This window comes from Cricetulus griseus, chromosome 5 (genome assembly GCF_003668045.3).
Source record: "Cricetulus griseus strain 17A/GY chromosome 5, alternate assembly CriGri-PICRH-1.0, whole genome shotgun sequence".
Taxonomy (NCBI): domain Eukaryota; kingdom Metazoa; phylum Chordata; class Mammalia; order Rodentia; family Cricetidae; genus Cricetulus; species Cricetulus griseus.
In genome coordinates this window covers 36,527,933-36,544,282 of record NC_048598.1, presented here as the reverse complement: position 1 = coordinate 36,544,282, position 16,350 = coordinate 36,527,933, and the positions used below count along the sequence as shown (strand labels likewise).

General features: G+C 52.3%; 1 protein-coding gene across 1 annotated transcript in view; it reads right to left on the bottom strand.

The window, feature by feature from the left end:
* Positions 1-4,635: 4,635 nt before the first annotated feature.
* Positions 4,636-16,350, bottom strand: part of Kiaa1614 (KIAA1614 ortholog) — a 31,883-nt gene continuing 20,168 nt past the window's right edge. Inside the window, exons 6-10 of the mRNA XM_027417344.2 lie at positions 15,970-16,126; positions 13,870-14,122; positions 10,317-10,444; positions 9,423-9,607; positions 4,636-5,947 (exon numbers count right to left, since the gene is read on the bottom strand). Coding sequence (XP_027273145.1) covers positions 5,754-5,947; positions 9,423-9,607; positions 10,317-10,444; positions 13,870-14,122; positions 15,970-16,126 — 917 coding nt within the window. The 3' untranslated portion in view covers positions 4,636-5,753. The remainder of the gene's footprint in view (positions 5,948-9,422; positions 9,608-10,316; positions 10,445-13,869; positions 14,123-15,969; positions 16,127-16,350) is intronic.

Genomic DNA, 16,350 nt, shown 5'->3' with positions numbered 1-16,350 from the left:
GGGTTCTATAAGAAAGCAGGCTGAGCAAGCCATGGTGAACAAGTCAGTAAGCAGCACCCCTCCATAGCCTCTGCATCAGTTCCTGCCTCCAGGATCCTGCCCTGTTTGAGTTCCTGCCCTTACTTCCTTCATATGGAAGTATAAACCAAAAACACCCTTTCCTCCCTGGCTTGGCTTTTGGACATAGTGTGTTCAATGCAGCAATAGAAACCCTAAGACACTGGTATTTGGATCTTGTTTATAAGAAAACTGAACCCAACTGCTTATAATAACTCAAGAAAACCAGAGCTCCTACTACATCCTCATTTCTTTCTCCCAATTTAGCTCCAGAGCTGGGTTGAGACTGGTGAACTTGGGAATCACAGGGCCAAGGCTAGCCCTCCCCAAAAGCCTTTGTGGCCCCCAGGAGAAAATGGGCCCCCTGCCTTGGGGTCTCTTACAGCCCATGGCATGCTGATTTGCCTTATCTCACAGCTGTAGCTGACTCACTCCATTGTGGAGGTGTTAGCATCCCAAAGGGCAGAGCAGGCCTTGCCTCAGTGCCTGGCACCTAGCCAGAGCCCTAAGGGCAGCCCCACACTGTCATAGAGGCCTGAGCCCAGATTGCAGAAGGACAAGACAAAGGCAGGACTGGCAGGTGGCTGGGCATCCGCAGAACAGCCCCGATACCCTCCAGGACTGGCAGGGCAGCTGTTGAGCCCTGGCTCCAGGGGCACAGTCTTTGAGCCAGTCCCAGCAGTCCCCTTCCTCTGGCCCAGCACAGCGACCTGGCCAAACCCACAGCCTTTGCAAGCTGGGCAGAGCTTGCCAAGGAAGGCTGCTGCCATTTCTGAGCAGGTGCTCTGGCTCACAAAAAAGAGATGTCACAGAGCTTGGTGGGAAGGGACTCGGGGAAGGTAGGGCTTTTGAATAGCTTCAGAACGAGCCTGAGGTTAGAAGAAATGGCTCCAGCAGGTGCACCAGGGCAGAGCAGTTGCCAGGTAAGTCTGAAGGATAATTTACCTGAAGAAATCCACAATCCAAAGTCCCTGGTTGCATGATTGTGTGAGAGTTAAAGGAGGGAACCAATGCTGGCATTCAGTGTTATGGTTTGCTCCCCAGGATGGAGACTTCTCTAGTCCTTGGAAAGGATGTCAGGCAGTGGGTAGGTGGGAGAGTGGTCCGGCAAAGGCCACAGATAAACAGAACGAGAGGATAAATGAATGTGTAGAGCTGGAACACCATGAAAGGGTGGCCAGCAACCAGAGCTGTTGTCCCGAATACCCACAGTGGTTAGCCCCCTTCCCGGAGCCACTGCAAAGGGCCTGGAAGTCCAGCTACATCTGCGTATCTGCTTCTAGGTGTCTGGCTTCTTGGTGACTTGGGTTTAGAACCAAAGATGTCCTTCTCTAAAGACTGTTCCTGAGTTTTATCAGTTCCACCAACTCAACCCAAGGTGGTAGAGAACTTGTCATTGCCCTGTGGGAGGTACTCTCTGTTTCCCAGCCCTTCTCCCAACATATCCCCCTTTTAATATTTACTAAGGTCAGAAACTGCCAGGGCTGGGCATTGGTGGTGCAAGCCTTTGATCCCAGCACTTGGAGGCAGAGGGAGGTGGATCTCTGTGAGTTCCAGGCCAGCCTGGTCTGGAGAGTGAGTTCCAGGTCAGGCTCCAAAGCTACACAGAAAAAACAAACAAACAAACAAAAAAAAAAACAAAAAAAAAACCAAAAACAAAAAAGAAAGGAAGGAAAGAAAAGAAAAGACACACTGCCAGGGAATACCATCTCTCCTGCAAGTGGTGGAAGGTTGTACCTCATTTTCCCAAAGGACCTCAAAGCTGAAAGTGAAGAACAGCACCCCTCCCCTATAAAGGTCAGCAGATCAGGCTGGCACCACTGCCTGCCCCTGTACCCTCAGCTAACTTTAAACCTTAAGCCATGCCTCCTGTGGCTCCCCATCTTACTTGAGATCTGGGAACATTGCACACATGTACCTAATGCTCATCCCTGCGCACACACTCTTGGGCCCAGGGTGTGTGGCCCAGCATTTGCTTTGTGTCAGCTTCAGCCAGTGCCCCCACCCCAGCTAGCCTGGTGCTTCCTACAGTACCTTTCCTCAAGCTCCCCCCTCACCCCCCACTGCATTGGAGAGCAGACTGCAGTCTTCATCCAGGTCAGTGCACACAAGGTTGTGGTGTTCTCAGTCTGGCAGGAGCAGGCCCTCTGGGAACCTCCCTCAATGGCCAGTGGCCTTGAAGGTGCAGCTGACAACCGGCCTGTGGCCTGCCCAGACCCTCGGGGACACCTGCCTTTGATGGACTCGCACCTCACTCTACTGTTTTGTCTTAGGTTGTGTGTGAGAGTTGCAGCAAAGCTGCTTCTGGCTGGCTGGCTGGCAGGGTGACAGTTACCTACTAGCCTCAAGGCCTACAGTACACTTTCTACTCTGCAAGTTGAATCCGGTACCCACAGTACCTAGCAGCTGGAATCCCTCTCTCATTTCCTGCCAGCTCCTGTGCAACCTTGGAGGCACACCTTACGGGTCACCCAGTGTCCTTTTCCTGGAAGCAGACACAGGCTTGATTCATAATAATGCCTTCTGAGGTCCTCTCCAACCTCTGTCCATCCCTGCCCTGCAACCCCCTTCAGGAGACAGGCATGTCTGAGGCCAAACTTGGCACTTGTTCCGTGGTCCCCAACATTAGCTGCCATCTGTGAGCTTAAGGGACACAGGTTATTCAGGGGAAACCCACACCTTTGCACGGGGTGTGTATCTTTCATGGCCGAGTCTCCTTGCTCTCACCAAACCTAGCTTGGGGGCACTGCTTCCCTTCCCATCACCAGTCCTCTCTGGCTCTGCACCCGCCAGGCTGTGTCAGGCTCTCAGCTGCGCTGTCCTGGTGGTGTGCCCTTGTAGTGTGCTCATGGAGTATTCCTCGTTTTCCCCGGCCCTCCAGCCTGCATCAGACCTGGCTTATGGTAATTAAGTTCTAGAAGGTTCTGATGGCTCGGTATTTGGAGAAGGGCTGGACCAGGCCTTCTAGGTCCGAAGCTCTCTAGGTAAAGCAGATAGTGGAGATCAGACAAGATGCTGGAGACAGCGTCCCCTCCCACCATGTACACAGGTCAAGGACCTCAGCATTGCTGTACCCCAGGCAAGAGCAGAGGCCATAGTAGGTGCCTCAGATTCCAGGTCAGAAGCTGGAGAGTCTCTATGGCCCTGCACGTCCTCGCGCACACCCTCGTTCTGTCCTTTCCTAGCACTGGGGGAGGAACATTAGGGGAAGGCTAGAGAGTGACAGGTAGTTGTCACACCAGGCAGACAGGGCTGGTGTGCCTGACACCTGCGCTGGCACTGAACTGCGTTTCCCACCTTGGAAAGGCCAGGAAGCAGGATGTTCCTGGTAGGACCTTTTAAAGACTAAATAGGGTTCACAGGGGCCTGGCCAGCACCTGCCACGACTGCGCGCACACACACACACACACAGGCACGCACGCACGCACGCACGCACGCGCGCGCGCGCGCGCACACACACACACACACACACACACACACACACACACACACACCCTGCAGCTTTTTCCTCTCCCAGCCCCAGGCCCTTAACTGCCCTTCTCCAAAAGACAAGTGACCTCGCCATACAGAAAACAGGTGACATTCACTACCGATGCTTTTTCCAAGGTGAAGTTTCTCCAGCTGCAGCTCCAGGCCAGGAAACAGCCTCTGTGCTCTCCTGCTAGGGGGTGCTGTTTCTTCAGGGACGGGATGGGGACAGGGTTGTTTCTGGGGTACTCTAGTACCCTCCTTACACCATGAAGTTTCGTGCACTTGTTATACTGTCTCCAGCCGGGGGTGGCCCTAGACAACCTGTCTTTGTTCTATACAATTGGGGTTCTGAAACACTCCCACTTCCCCCCTCCCCCTCTCTCCTCAGCTTCTGGGGCAGGAGCAGCAGGTCTTTAACTGAGACCTTAACTTTAACTGAGTTCTTCTGAGAAGGTCCCATCTCCTCGCCTCACAGGCTGAGGACCCCACTGTCACCTGGCCACAGGCCCATGCCTCCTTCGGTGTCTTCCTTGTCCCATGAGAGTTGCCTGTGACACTAATGCCACCCGATCTGGATGAAAGCTGTTTTGGCTTTTATTTCAGTATTTTTTTTCATTTTTATTTCATGAGTATTTGTGGTTTGTTTGCATGTATGTCTAAGTGACGGTGTTGAATCCTCTGAAACTAGGGTTACAGGCAGTTAAGAGCCACCATGTGGGTGCTGGGAATTAGCACTAGGTCCTCTGGAAGAGCAGCCAGTGCTCTTAACTGCTGAGCCATCTCTCCAGCCCCTGTTTTGGTTTTTTAACCATAGCTAGCACCATGACAAGTTTCAAACTAGTAGTGAGCTGCCCACTCTACCCCTCCAAGCACCTAGACAACATTCTTAGCTGTTCTCACCCATGCTCAGCCTTGCCAGGGCTGCTCTCCTGACTCAAGGACTACAGACCTTCTTCATCTACCCTGGCTGTGACCCTACCCCTGCAGCCCCCCCAGCCCCCGCCCGCAACGTCCTCTGGCCATACTTGTACCCTTCTGCCCCTGCCCAGTCCCAAGCCTCTTAAGGGCTCACAAAGGTCAAGAGAACACAGAATCCAACAACTCCAATGGAGGCAGCTTTGCTTTGGCTTTGTATTTTAAGAATTTAAGATTGACACCTGTCCATGCATCTATAGAGTCCTGAGCCCTTGGGCAGGCTCTAAGCTGAGCAGGCTGTGCCTAGGTGGGACGGCCACCCCCAGCACACAGCCTCCCTGCCTGCTGCCCACCCACGGCTGCCACCAGGGAGGTCTGGACAGGAATTCTGCAGCTGGGTGACAGCCAGACACCAGCTGCAGCCCTGTCTCCAAGCTGGACAAGAGAACAAAGACCAAGGCCGGCCCAGGCCAGGCTGCAACAACCACGGGCCGTCTAGGCAGGGGCGGAGGCAAAGGGCTGGCTGGGCTGGCCTCCACTCCTACACCCTTAGTACCACAGCCACACTTACTGAAAATGGCAATAGTCTCTCTCTCTCTCTCTCTCTCTCTCTCTCTCTCTCTCTCTCTCTCTCTCTCTCTCTCCTTTCAAGTTGATCATAAAAATTTCCTAGAAATTCTTAACATTCTGGCTCCCAGAAGCTCTCTGATGTTGACATCCCCAGAAGGGGCTCAGCACTCCTGACAGGCCATACCTCCCAGTGCTTGGCTTGGAATGTGCCCTCTTGGCTGTCGGGCTGTGCCAAGACACTGAACCGCTACTGGATCAGAAGCAAAGGTGTAGTCACGTGGAAACCAGGCAAGCCACAGCTGAAAGAGACAGGCACAAGGCCAATGCAGCCACTTTGTCTCTGGTGTGCTGGGGACTGGAGAGGTTTTCAGTGAGTGTGACCAGGCAGTGAGGCCAGCTCTCAGGGACCAACTCAAGGATCTAGTCAGTCCCTGTCCTCTGCTCCCAACAAACGGACACGTCCTGTTGCTACTGCTTCTGTCATGGAAGAAGACCATTATTTCCTTTCCCCAGATCTGCATAAATTAGTGACCTTAACCAAAACAAACAGGCTCTTTGCCTCTCCCTGCAGGTGGCCAATCAAAACAGCTCTGCCACAGCCCGTACAACTAGATGCCACCCTGGTCTGTGAACTGCATTTTCCATCCACAAATTATCTGAGTGGTGTATTCCAGCCCCTTCTGCTGTGTGGGGGTCGGGGCTTCTAAGGGAGTGTCAGTGAGAGTACCAGTGCATCTGGGTCACCGGGGAACAGGTCTCTGTCTCAAGACACGAACCGACAAGCTCTCCACATGCGCCAGGAGCTCCTTGATGTGAGCCAAACCCAGCCCTGAAACCTTGGCGCCGTTCAGCTCCAGGATCTCATCCCCCACCCCAAGCAGCCCCGAGTACAGCTTGGCAGTATCCAGGTCAGCCATGGCCTGCACGTAGAGCCCTGCAAAGGAGAAGAGGAGCGGGGATGAGGAATCATCCAGGACACCGTGACTCACACCCCTCACAAACTGGCTTCAGAGAAGCATGTCATGTGTTCCTCCTCCCCACCTCCCGATGCATTCTCTGTAGCCGCTTTTAGAACAGGAAACTCCATGTAAATGATGCTTGGAGACATTATTCATCTACAGTTTAATAAGAATAAACTAGCCTACCCTTTTCTGATAGCAGCTTTTAGCAGAGAGAGGAAGTCATTTTAAAAAGGAAGACCAATGCCTGCTCTATGTCCTACCTATGTTGCTCAGGACTCAAATAGATATAGTCGACGGCTCAAAGGACCCAGGCTCAGCCCAAAGGCCAGGGTGGGGGACAGAGAAGTGGCTGAGGCCAAATCTGCTTCACAGTACTCCAGGACTTATCCTGGCCTCAGCCTCACTCATACTGTCCCTCACTTGGGATTTGGGAGCATCGAGGCCAAAGTCCAGGAAAAATAAACATTCTGCCCACATTTATGGCTTGCTTGTCCCTTTTTCTTGTACCTTTCCATCTCTGCCACCCCAAGAGGCTCAGCCTAGCCAGCATGATCATTCCTTGGGTTGTGAAATGTACAGATCAAGCCTCTGTCAGGGGACTTGTGGCTGGCTCTCAGGAAACCCATGTTGTCGGAGAGGCTATGGATGCTTGGGCTGACTCCAGCCACTGCTGCCACAGCACAGAGGTGTCCAGCTGAGAGCCTGATACCTCTCAAGTTCTCTGCCAGACAGGGTACATGGGTAGGTTCCCCTGGAGAAAGCTGGAGCCTACTACCATGTTCTGCTGTGTGAGCATAGCCAGCCTGCTGGAGGACAGTGGGGGACAGCCTTAGTGGGTGACTTTCCTGCATCTGACAATAGTGGGATTTGGCGACAGCAGGGCACAGTCTTGACCTTCCCCAGCTGAGAAACACAGCAAGTACCCACATGATAGGTTCTCCATGGCCTTTAGTCAAGGGCTCAGCACAGACTGGGCAAGATGTCTGTTCTGGTGCTTCCATCTCTATCTTGAAGCATCATAGACTGTGCAAAGTGGTACCTTGGCCCATGGACCAGGAGGAGCCCCTTCATTACAGCCTCTGGGCCCCAGAGAACCCAGGCTCTGAATATGAACTCTACAACTCCTTCACCAAGGCACCTAAAAGTTTGCAGCCATTTGGCCAGTCTGAGCTGCATACACATGTCCTCTCTGTCTGGGGCGTGGATAACCCTTTCTGTGCTTCTTGGCCAAGATAAGTCTTTCCAGTCTCGAAATGATCAAGTATGCATCATCCTTTAGCAGAAGGCTTTTCCACTGGGGCCCTGCCCTATCTTTGCTCTCCTTTCTCTGATGCTTGTATAGCTTACCTGCTGGGTGTACACACTGTCAGCATGGAGTGAGGAAGCCACCCCCACCTCCCCACATGAACCCACAGAAGTGTTTGGTGTGCTGGAGGAGAGGCAGGTGGGGAGGGATGACAAAACCCAAAAGAATGTAGCCAAGCCAGACCAGACACTGACGTCACTCCAGCCCTTTTGGGGAGATTTGGGTAGGCTTCCCAGCTGAAATCGTGACTGCAAGGCAGCTCTGGCATTTATGGTCTGCTGGAGACAGCCTTTGTTGAGGATGCTAGATGCCTGTGGTGTAGCCAGTTAGAAGCAGAAGGCAGGGCCTGCTGTTTTCGTGGGTGTGGTGTCAGATGGGACACATGCTGGCACCCTGACTGATGCTTAGCAAGGAGCCAGAGAAGCCCCGGGCCATGGCTCCTCTGAGGTTCAGGGGAAGTGTCCCTAAGCAGTTAGAGGAAGGCCTGTGGTGGAAACAGCCTCAGCCATCACACTGTCTAGTGTGAGATCCCTGGGTGACATCTGGTGGCTAAATACAGCCACAAGAGCTAAGGGACACGGAGACAGCCTGGATGACACTGTTTCCCCAAATGTCAGTTGTTCCCTGTGTGCACTGACATGTGACTCTTCCTAGGCCCAAACTGGTTCTCTTTCTCTCTCTCTCTCTCTCTCTCTCTCTCTCTCTCTCTCTCTCTCTCTCTCTCTCTCTCTGTCCCTAAGAAGTTCAGGTCACACTAACTGCAAACCAGCCAACCAGCCAGATTAAAGCCACCTGTTATTTTGTCTGCTCCTGGACTATGGAAATCAGTGTAGTGCCTGTCCTTGTCCCACTGTGTAATCTCAACATAGCTGGTATCACCCCTCGGCTCTAAACTCTCTCCCAGTAGATGGCTCCTGTCCTACTCAGTGTGAAACCCCAAGTCCCTCAGGACAGCACAGCCTGACCTCCTCATTTCCCTACAGACAAACATCATGGCCCTTTAGGATTTTTGTCCTTGAAACTCATCTCCCAACCCCAGGTGGCTCCTCCCTTCTTTGCCCCATCTCCACTCATGTCTTCGAGAGTGGGTCTGCATGGCACCTGCCATACCTGCTTTATTTACATTTGCTTCCTGGTGCTTTTCACTATGGCACATCTATAATACAAAATATCTGAAGTAAAGTTGTAGGGCTGGCCCAGCACCCTAGCTCGTGAGGTCAGAGGTCTGTGTGCTCTGTGGGTGCTGTAACCCCACAGTACATAGGAGTAGGCACCTGGAAGATGCTGAGTGATGAACAAGTCCGGGACGAGGACACATGCTCATGTCCCCATGTCCTCTCTCATGTCCTCTTTCATGTCATGAAAAAAACCACAGCAGGAGGGCTTTCTCCGTTAAACAGCCTTGACCTTGGAGACTCAAGAGTGGGACCACCCCTCCTCTTCGGGGCCCAGGAGCACGGCCCAGGCTTGCCTTTCCAAAGTCACCCCTCCCTCTCTTCCTCTGCCTGCTCTCCCTCAGCATACCTCCCAATCTTTCCCACTCAGCATAGCCTGTGCAAAGCTTTCAAGGTCTCTTGTACTCCAATGCATTCTGGACCATAAGCTTTGGCCTGGACAAGTCAGGTCGCCACAAAGGACCCATAGATGTAGAGGGACCAAGAACTGGTCAGAATTCAGTGACCGTGGGATTGAATTAGGACACAACAGGCAACCCGACCAGGCCCCTGGAGCCAGAATCCATCTGAACAAAGCCCTCAGGAGCTGGTGAGGGGGGTGTGGACAGGATTGCAGACAGGCAGGCCCACTCCACATGCCCAGACACACCAGCATCTGGAGGACGGGACTGTGGAAATACATCAACCACATCAAAGGAATAGCCGAGAACTGGCAAGCACAGACAGTTTTCCTTTGCCTCTCTGAAAAAGCCTTGAGGACTCTGATTTCAAGATGTCACAGGGCAGCAGGGGGGCAGTGCAGTCAAGTCTGCCGGTTCAACCCCTACAGCAGCAGGGGCTCCTGAGATCCAATGCCCAGTAAGAGCTTCTGGAGGGAAGAAGGAAGCTTTTCTCCATTGCTCAGCCAAAGCCCTGAAGGAACCTGACCACACCTCAGGGACTCTGCTGAGGATTCCAAGGGCATACCTGAGTCTCGACGGCCATTGCCGTAGGCCACACAGAAACCAAAAGTTCCCTCTGGGGGTCGTTGCAGCTGTAGCTGACTTGTGCCATCTGGGAACACCTCCACCACACGGCCCACAGTGCGAGCCAGGCCAGGAGCACTCACATCTTCCACACTGAGGGCACGATGGGGAAAGGCCTTGGCTGGCCTACAAGGAGACCAAGGACAGTAAGGGTGGGGCCAGGCACCAGGGCCAGCTCTTTGTTGGCCCTAAGGTGACCTGTTCCTCTGACGCAGGAACCTGACACTAGGGGTTGGGGTTTCTCTGACCTCAGCCAGCAAAATGAACTCCCTAGAGTGAAGACGGGAGTTTCCACATTTGCTGGCAGCTCCTCAGGACAAAGTGCCTTGAAACAAGGACTGTGGTTTCTAATGTTTTTTAGGAAGAGATCTCTGAGAGTTAGAGGGAACTATAATTTTATATAGTGTTTTCAAGAGTTAACCCCTTCCCTCCAGCCCAAAGTCCTTCCATGTAGCCCTGGGTAAAAGCAGATACGAAAGAGGACTTGGGCAGAGGGGTCAGGAACCAAGGGCCTCTGGGGGTTCTTGTCTCTGGGTGTTTAAAAGGATCTTCCGCTGTGATAAAGAAACTCTGAGCATTGATTATAGGATGTCATAGGACAGCCAAGGGAGAGAGACTTTGAGCTTTCCAGCACCACCCTCCTGCAAACCTACACCTCTCAGGGCTCACCTGCACAAGGCAAGGGCACAGAGGTCACTCTGTCTCTCATCACTCTGCCTCACTTCCTCTTAATGGAAGAAGACTGGCTCATGGCTGTGGTGCCAAGGGAAGAATGGACTGTCTAGCTCCACTGGCCACTCTGAGTTTGTCCTTCAGGTTTTTGTACCACACTTACCTGCTCGGTGTGCTGGGGTCCCCTGACCCCTCTACCAAGTAGAGGCTGGACCGGTCTCCCTTGCCACCTAGAAGAGCATGGAGGTTCTGAAAGGAAGTTGCTTTCCGATGCTGATGAGAGGGTGACACCTAGTGGGAAAGATCCAATATTGCAGGTGAGAAAAGCAGGGTGGGAAGGGGTCCCCAACAGAGGATTTGCAGACCTGAAGTAAACCTGAAGTCATTCTAAGAAAGCAACGGTACAAGCTTTGGTCAGCACATCTGGATGCCTAGCAAGAGTCACCAGAGCCTGCTCCGAGAGATGGGACTGCACAGGCATCCAAAGCAATAACTTAGCATTATGTTAGCTCTTACCTCACTATGAAAGTCTACCCAACACTCAGAGGCTATGGCAGGAGGACCAAGTCACATAGACCAAAGGAGAGGGGCTGGGGGTGTGGCTCACTGGTAGCATGCCTGATGTGACACACCTCAAGAATTCTTTCAGCTTGGAGTGAAGATGAGTATTGTTACCCAAGAGCTCCAGGAGCTTGTGACAAGTTCCTTGAGCAGAGATGTTTTGGTCCAGAAGGTATGGGGACAGAGGAGGAGCTGACACGTGTGTGAGGCTGAGAGCAATCGCTCTCCAGTTGAAAGGAGGGGCACAGGCACCCAGGCCTCCCAAAAAGGACAGTATGAGAGAAGGCATAGGGACATGGGAGAGGACATGGGGACATGGGAGAGGACATGGGGACATGGGAGAGGACATGGAAACATGAGAGAGGACATGGGGACATGAGAGAGGACATGGGGACATGAGAGAGAGGACATGGGGACATGAGAGAGGACATGGGGACATGAGAGAGAGGACATGGGGACATGAGAGAGAGGACATGGGGACATGAGAGAGGACACGGGGACATGGGAGAGGACATGGGGACATGAGAGAGGACATGGGGACATGAGAGAGGACATGAAAACATGAGAGAGGACACGGGGACATGAGAGAGGACACGGGGACATGAGAGAGGACACGGGGACATGAGAGAGGACATGAAAACATGAGAGAGGACACGGGGACATGAGAGAGGACACGGGGACATGAGAGAGGACACGGGGACATGAGAGAGGACACGGGGACATGAGAGAAGACATGGAAACATGAGAGAGGACATGGGGACATGAGAGAGGACACGGGGACATGAGAGAGAGGGCATGGGGACATGAGAGAGGACACGGGGACATGAGAGAGAGGGCATGGGGACATGAGAGAGGACATGGGGACATCGGAGAGGACATGGAGACATGGGAGAGGACATGGGGACATGAGAGAGGGCACAGGGACATGAGAGAGGACATGGGGACATGGGAGAGGGCATGGGAGCACAGTGCATGCTAGTGTGTGTTTGGTGAGGGCCAGATGCTCAGGCATTTGTGCTTTTGGGAGAGACTTGTTCTTTCAGCTTCTTGAATTTTTTTTTTTTTTTCAGTTCTTGAGAGTCCCTGTATCATCGTCCCTGAATGTCCCATCCTTTCTTAGCCAGGCTGCTCTCTACCTTCAGCCACTCATCTAACCCTGCAGCAAGACCTCTGAGACACAAGTGGCACTGTTATTTCCCTCAAGGGGTTTCTGGAGACAGAAACACCAGTGGCAATAAATGCAAGCCCCACAGCTCAGAGCTCAACACCAGAGAAGTTTAACCTGAGACAGTGCCCAGGGTGCAGTGTCTCCACGCTGTCTTCCTTCACATGCCCCCTCTGCTTCTTCTCCCATCTCTACTCGTCCAGCCAGCAGACACTTATTACGTGTGGGCCTCTGCTCTAGACACTGTCCTGAGTGAAGGACGTCCATGAACTGTCTGTCAGTCACCCTGCACTCTGTTCCCACCTTGGCCTTTGAAATGAAAGGCTCCAATGGCTCAGACCATGGCTCTCTACCTTATTCTGCATGGAGGAGGAGGCAGAGGACAGAATAAACAGAATACCCACAAGCTCCTAGTACAGAGCAGGGTTCCTGGGCAAGGCTCGTGTGCTGGAGTGATTTGCTAAGCACATGGAGAGGGAGATGTTTGCCGTGTGTTCACTCAGTGTGAACTGGACACACTACACTAACTAAGACAGGTATTGGGGGTGTAGACACTATACTTCAGTGAGGGGAGAGAGACATGGAGGAGTGAAGACCTGGGTGAGAGGGCAAACAGAGCAGAAGATCCCCTCCGCCAGAACACCGTGATGTCTTCTAAAAGAGATCTGCCTGGAGTGTTGATAAAATAGCAGGTGTCAGCAGTGAGACACATTTGGGTGAAGATTCAGTCAGACTATGTGATCTGACTATAGAAGAGTGCGAGGGTCTATCCAGTGGAGGCCCAGAGTGTTCTGGAAGTGATGAGAAATAAAGGCAGATGGACCACAGATCCTCTCACGGCACTAAATAGTCTCAACTTCACCCTGAACGTGATAAATGACCAAAATGGATGCATTCCTGGCAAGGGACAGTTGGTTTGGCCAGGTTTGTGCATCCTCAGAAATACCATTATGGAAGCCACATGAAGAAAGGCCAGACGGACAGGCCAGTCAAGGTTTGCTGTGACAATACAGATGGAAATTAATTGTTTGGGGGATGGATAGATGGCTTCAATGGTTAAGAGCACTGATTGCTCTTCCAGTGGACCCAGAATCAATCTCCAGCACCCACAAGGCAACTGTTTATAACCCCAGTCCTAGGGGATCTGTTGCCCTCTTCTGGCTTTTGTGGGTACACATGGTGCACATACATACAGGTAAAACATACACAGAAAATAATCCTTTTTTTTTTTTAAAGAAAGCAAGAAGAAATTGCATTTGTACTAAAAGAGTCCCTGTGGCCAAGGAGATGGATAAAGAAACCAGGCCATGAACTCTCCAGGAAGAGGGATAAAGAACACATAGGTGGTGGGTAGAACAGAATTAAGGGTTGATGGGGAAGGTCCTTCTGTATGTTTATCTTATTGGTTGATAAATAAAGTACTGTTGGTCAATTGGGGAGCAAGATAGGTGGGACTAGGAGTCGAGGAGAATTCTGGGAAATGTAGGAAAGAGAAGTCTGGTGATCCAGGCAGGAAGTGACATAGCAGGCAGATTCAGAATTTAAGCAAGGACAAGCAGGAAGTCCTCTTTCTCTTGCTCTTCTTCTTCCTCCTGCTCTCTTCTCTACGGAGCCGACATGTGATCCCAGGAAGAGGACGCCAGCGGAAGGCGTCCTTGATAAGTCTTATAAAATATATAGATTTATGATAATTAAGACTGAGCTAGCATAAAAGAAATCCTAGCCAATTGGCCAGCAGCATTGTAAACTAATATAAGACTCTGTGTGTTACTCTGGGCGTCCATGTGGCAGGGCGGAACTTGGGAGGCCAGTAGAAAGATTTATCATTACAAACGGTACTGCACACACAGTGAGCATAAGTCCTATGGTTCAGCTGTGAGGACACCAGCAGGTCTCCACTTTTGTGCCCTGGGCTCCAGGCAAGGACCCTTCATTCCAACAGACTGCAGTACTGGGCCACACCCTACTGTCCAGGGCCCTGGGGACTTACCAGATGCAGGATTTGTAATGATGGCGCTCTCTTGACTTTGGAGGTACTGGTATGGGGAGCCAGTGCTGAGGGCTGCAGCTGTTCCACACTGTAGCTTCGGGATGTGCCAAGTCTGGGCCGGGGGGTGTGGCTCAGGGCTGAGAGGAGTTTTTTGAGCCCCAGGGTGGAGGTGATACTACTCTTCCTTTTCGTGTTCCCATCAGAATGGGCAGCAGAAGGCAGCTTGTGCCCTGCACTGGCCTCAGGTGATACTCTGAAACACAAGGGGGCATAATGTGGCTGGAGATCGCTAAGAGGCAGGCAAGAGCTGGCTGCATCCTGCATCCTAGGGTCCCAGATGGACCAGTGCCGATGTCTCCAGGGAGGAACTATCAGGCTTAGCAAGGAGAGCCATGTAGACTCGGCCAGGTGCTGAGTAAAAGCAGCTGCTGGAGAGAACAGTCCAGGATAGCCCCTGCCATGGCACACAGCCATGAGTCCAGGATAGCCCCTGTCATAGCACAGAGCCATGAGTCCAGGATAGCCCCTGCCATGGCACATAGCATGAGTCCAGGATAGCCCCTGCCATAGCATACAGCTTTGAGTCCAGGATAGCCCCTGCCACAGAATACAGCTATGAGTCCAGGATAACTCTTGCCATAGCACACAGTCATGGGCTCATCATTCATTCACTCCACTCCTCATGGGCCTCCTATCTGTCTGCCCTCAGCTAAGGGTATATAGAACCTTATCAACAACAGACTAATACAGGAAGGAGAAAAACCATTCACAGTGGTGTGTAGGCTGAAGCAGAGTGTGACAGGCACTTGTTTTAAATAGTTCCCAGGGAAAGTCTCTTTGGGAAGATACCAAGGGTCAATGACAGGCAGGAGTCAGGCCATTAATCCTGGAAGTGAGAGCCACAGGCATACAGAGCAGCTGTGGCGTCTGCCAGAGCAGAAACAAGTCAGATGTGTTCAACAATAGCAGCCAGTTAGAGAGAAAGACAGGAAGAGGTGTGATATGAGGCCAGGCAGGCAGGCCCATCACACTGCTAAGCGCTGTCAACCCCAGGAAGAGAAGGAGAAGAGAAACTACTGTGGGCCTTTAAGTAGGACAATGATTCCATTTAATTGGGTTTTTTAAAAATATTCCCTCGTGCAGCTAAGAAGTGAGGCAGCTTAGAGCAGATGGTAGAAAGGGGCTGGGGCTGGAGAGGGCTGCCAGAGGGGGGAGGTGGGGAAAGCAAAGGAAGCACATGCAGGGTCTCGGCACCGCGTGGATAGCGCCATGGCTGCTAGGAACAGGGCATGGGGAAAGCAACTGCTGAGGTTTTCTTGAGAAACAGCTAGATGCCTGGGAGAGATGTCCAGGAGAAACTGGCCAGACAGACCTTGCATTCAGGCAAACACCCAGGCCCGCTGGGTCATAGGGAGGCTGTGTGCTGCTGTGTGGAAGTAAGTACCAGGTTCATCAAGGCTTTGAAGTGGGCCCAAGGAGGTCCCAAGCAAGGCCTCACATGTCTAACCCAGCTGAAGCAAAGGAGGGAAACAGTTTGCAACCTAGAATCACCCTAAGGCCTGTGGCTATCAGCTGGGTCTCAAGGGTGGGCAGGTAACTCAGTGGCTCTACGAGGTACATCAGATAAAAAGAACTGGGAAAGGTAGGGCTGGAAGTAGATAAAGTGCTTAGCACACAAACATGAAGACCCGAGTTCAGATCCCAGCACCCACTTAAAAGCCAGGCACATGGCAGAGCATGTTCATAACCCCAGTTCTGGGGAGGCAGAGACAAGTGGATCCCTGGGGTTCAATAAACAAGGAGCAGAGCAACTAAGTGTCATTCAGTGTCAACATCTGGCCTGTAAACAAATTCACATCCATGTGTTCTTAGACTCATGTGTACAACACACACACACACACACACACACACACACACACACACACACAGAGAGAGAGAGGGGGGGTGTAAAAAGGATGGGGAAGGGTGAGTTAGGATGCCAGGATATGGTTTAGGAACCCCTCAAGGTTTGAGAGAAAAAGGTTAGCAATGTTACCACTCCAGTTGGTATTTCCCCATCCAACATGCTCATTGTAGTCAGGGTTTGTTTTTGCCGCTCACCCAGTGGGCATGTGGCCTCCAGAGCTGGGTTCTGTCCTGTGTAGACCTCTTCCTAGCTCCAGGCTGAAGTCGGGCTCCTCTGAGGTGAGGGAGAGGGTGACGGCTGTAGAGTTGACAGTGGCGACATCTGCTGACTGGAGAGAGTCCTGGGGTGTTCCTGTAACCGAACAGCACCCCACACTGCCACACTGACCATCACCAGGTCACAGTGGGGGAGGCCCATTCCCCAGTCTTAGGGACAGGAGACACTGGGGAGAGGTAGGAGCCACAGGAGCAGAGGCAGTGGAAGTCCCAGGAGGAACTCTGTGAAAATGGCCAGGGCCCATCCTTACCATCCTCCAAACTGGAAATTGTTTGAGGACAAGGGTGGGTGGGGTCTTA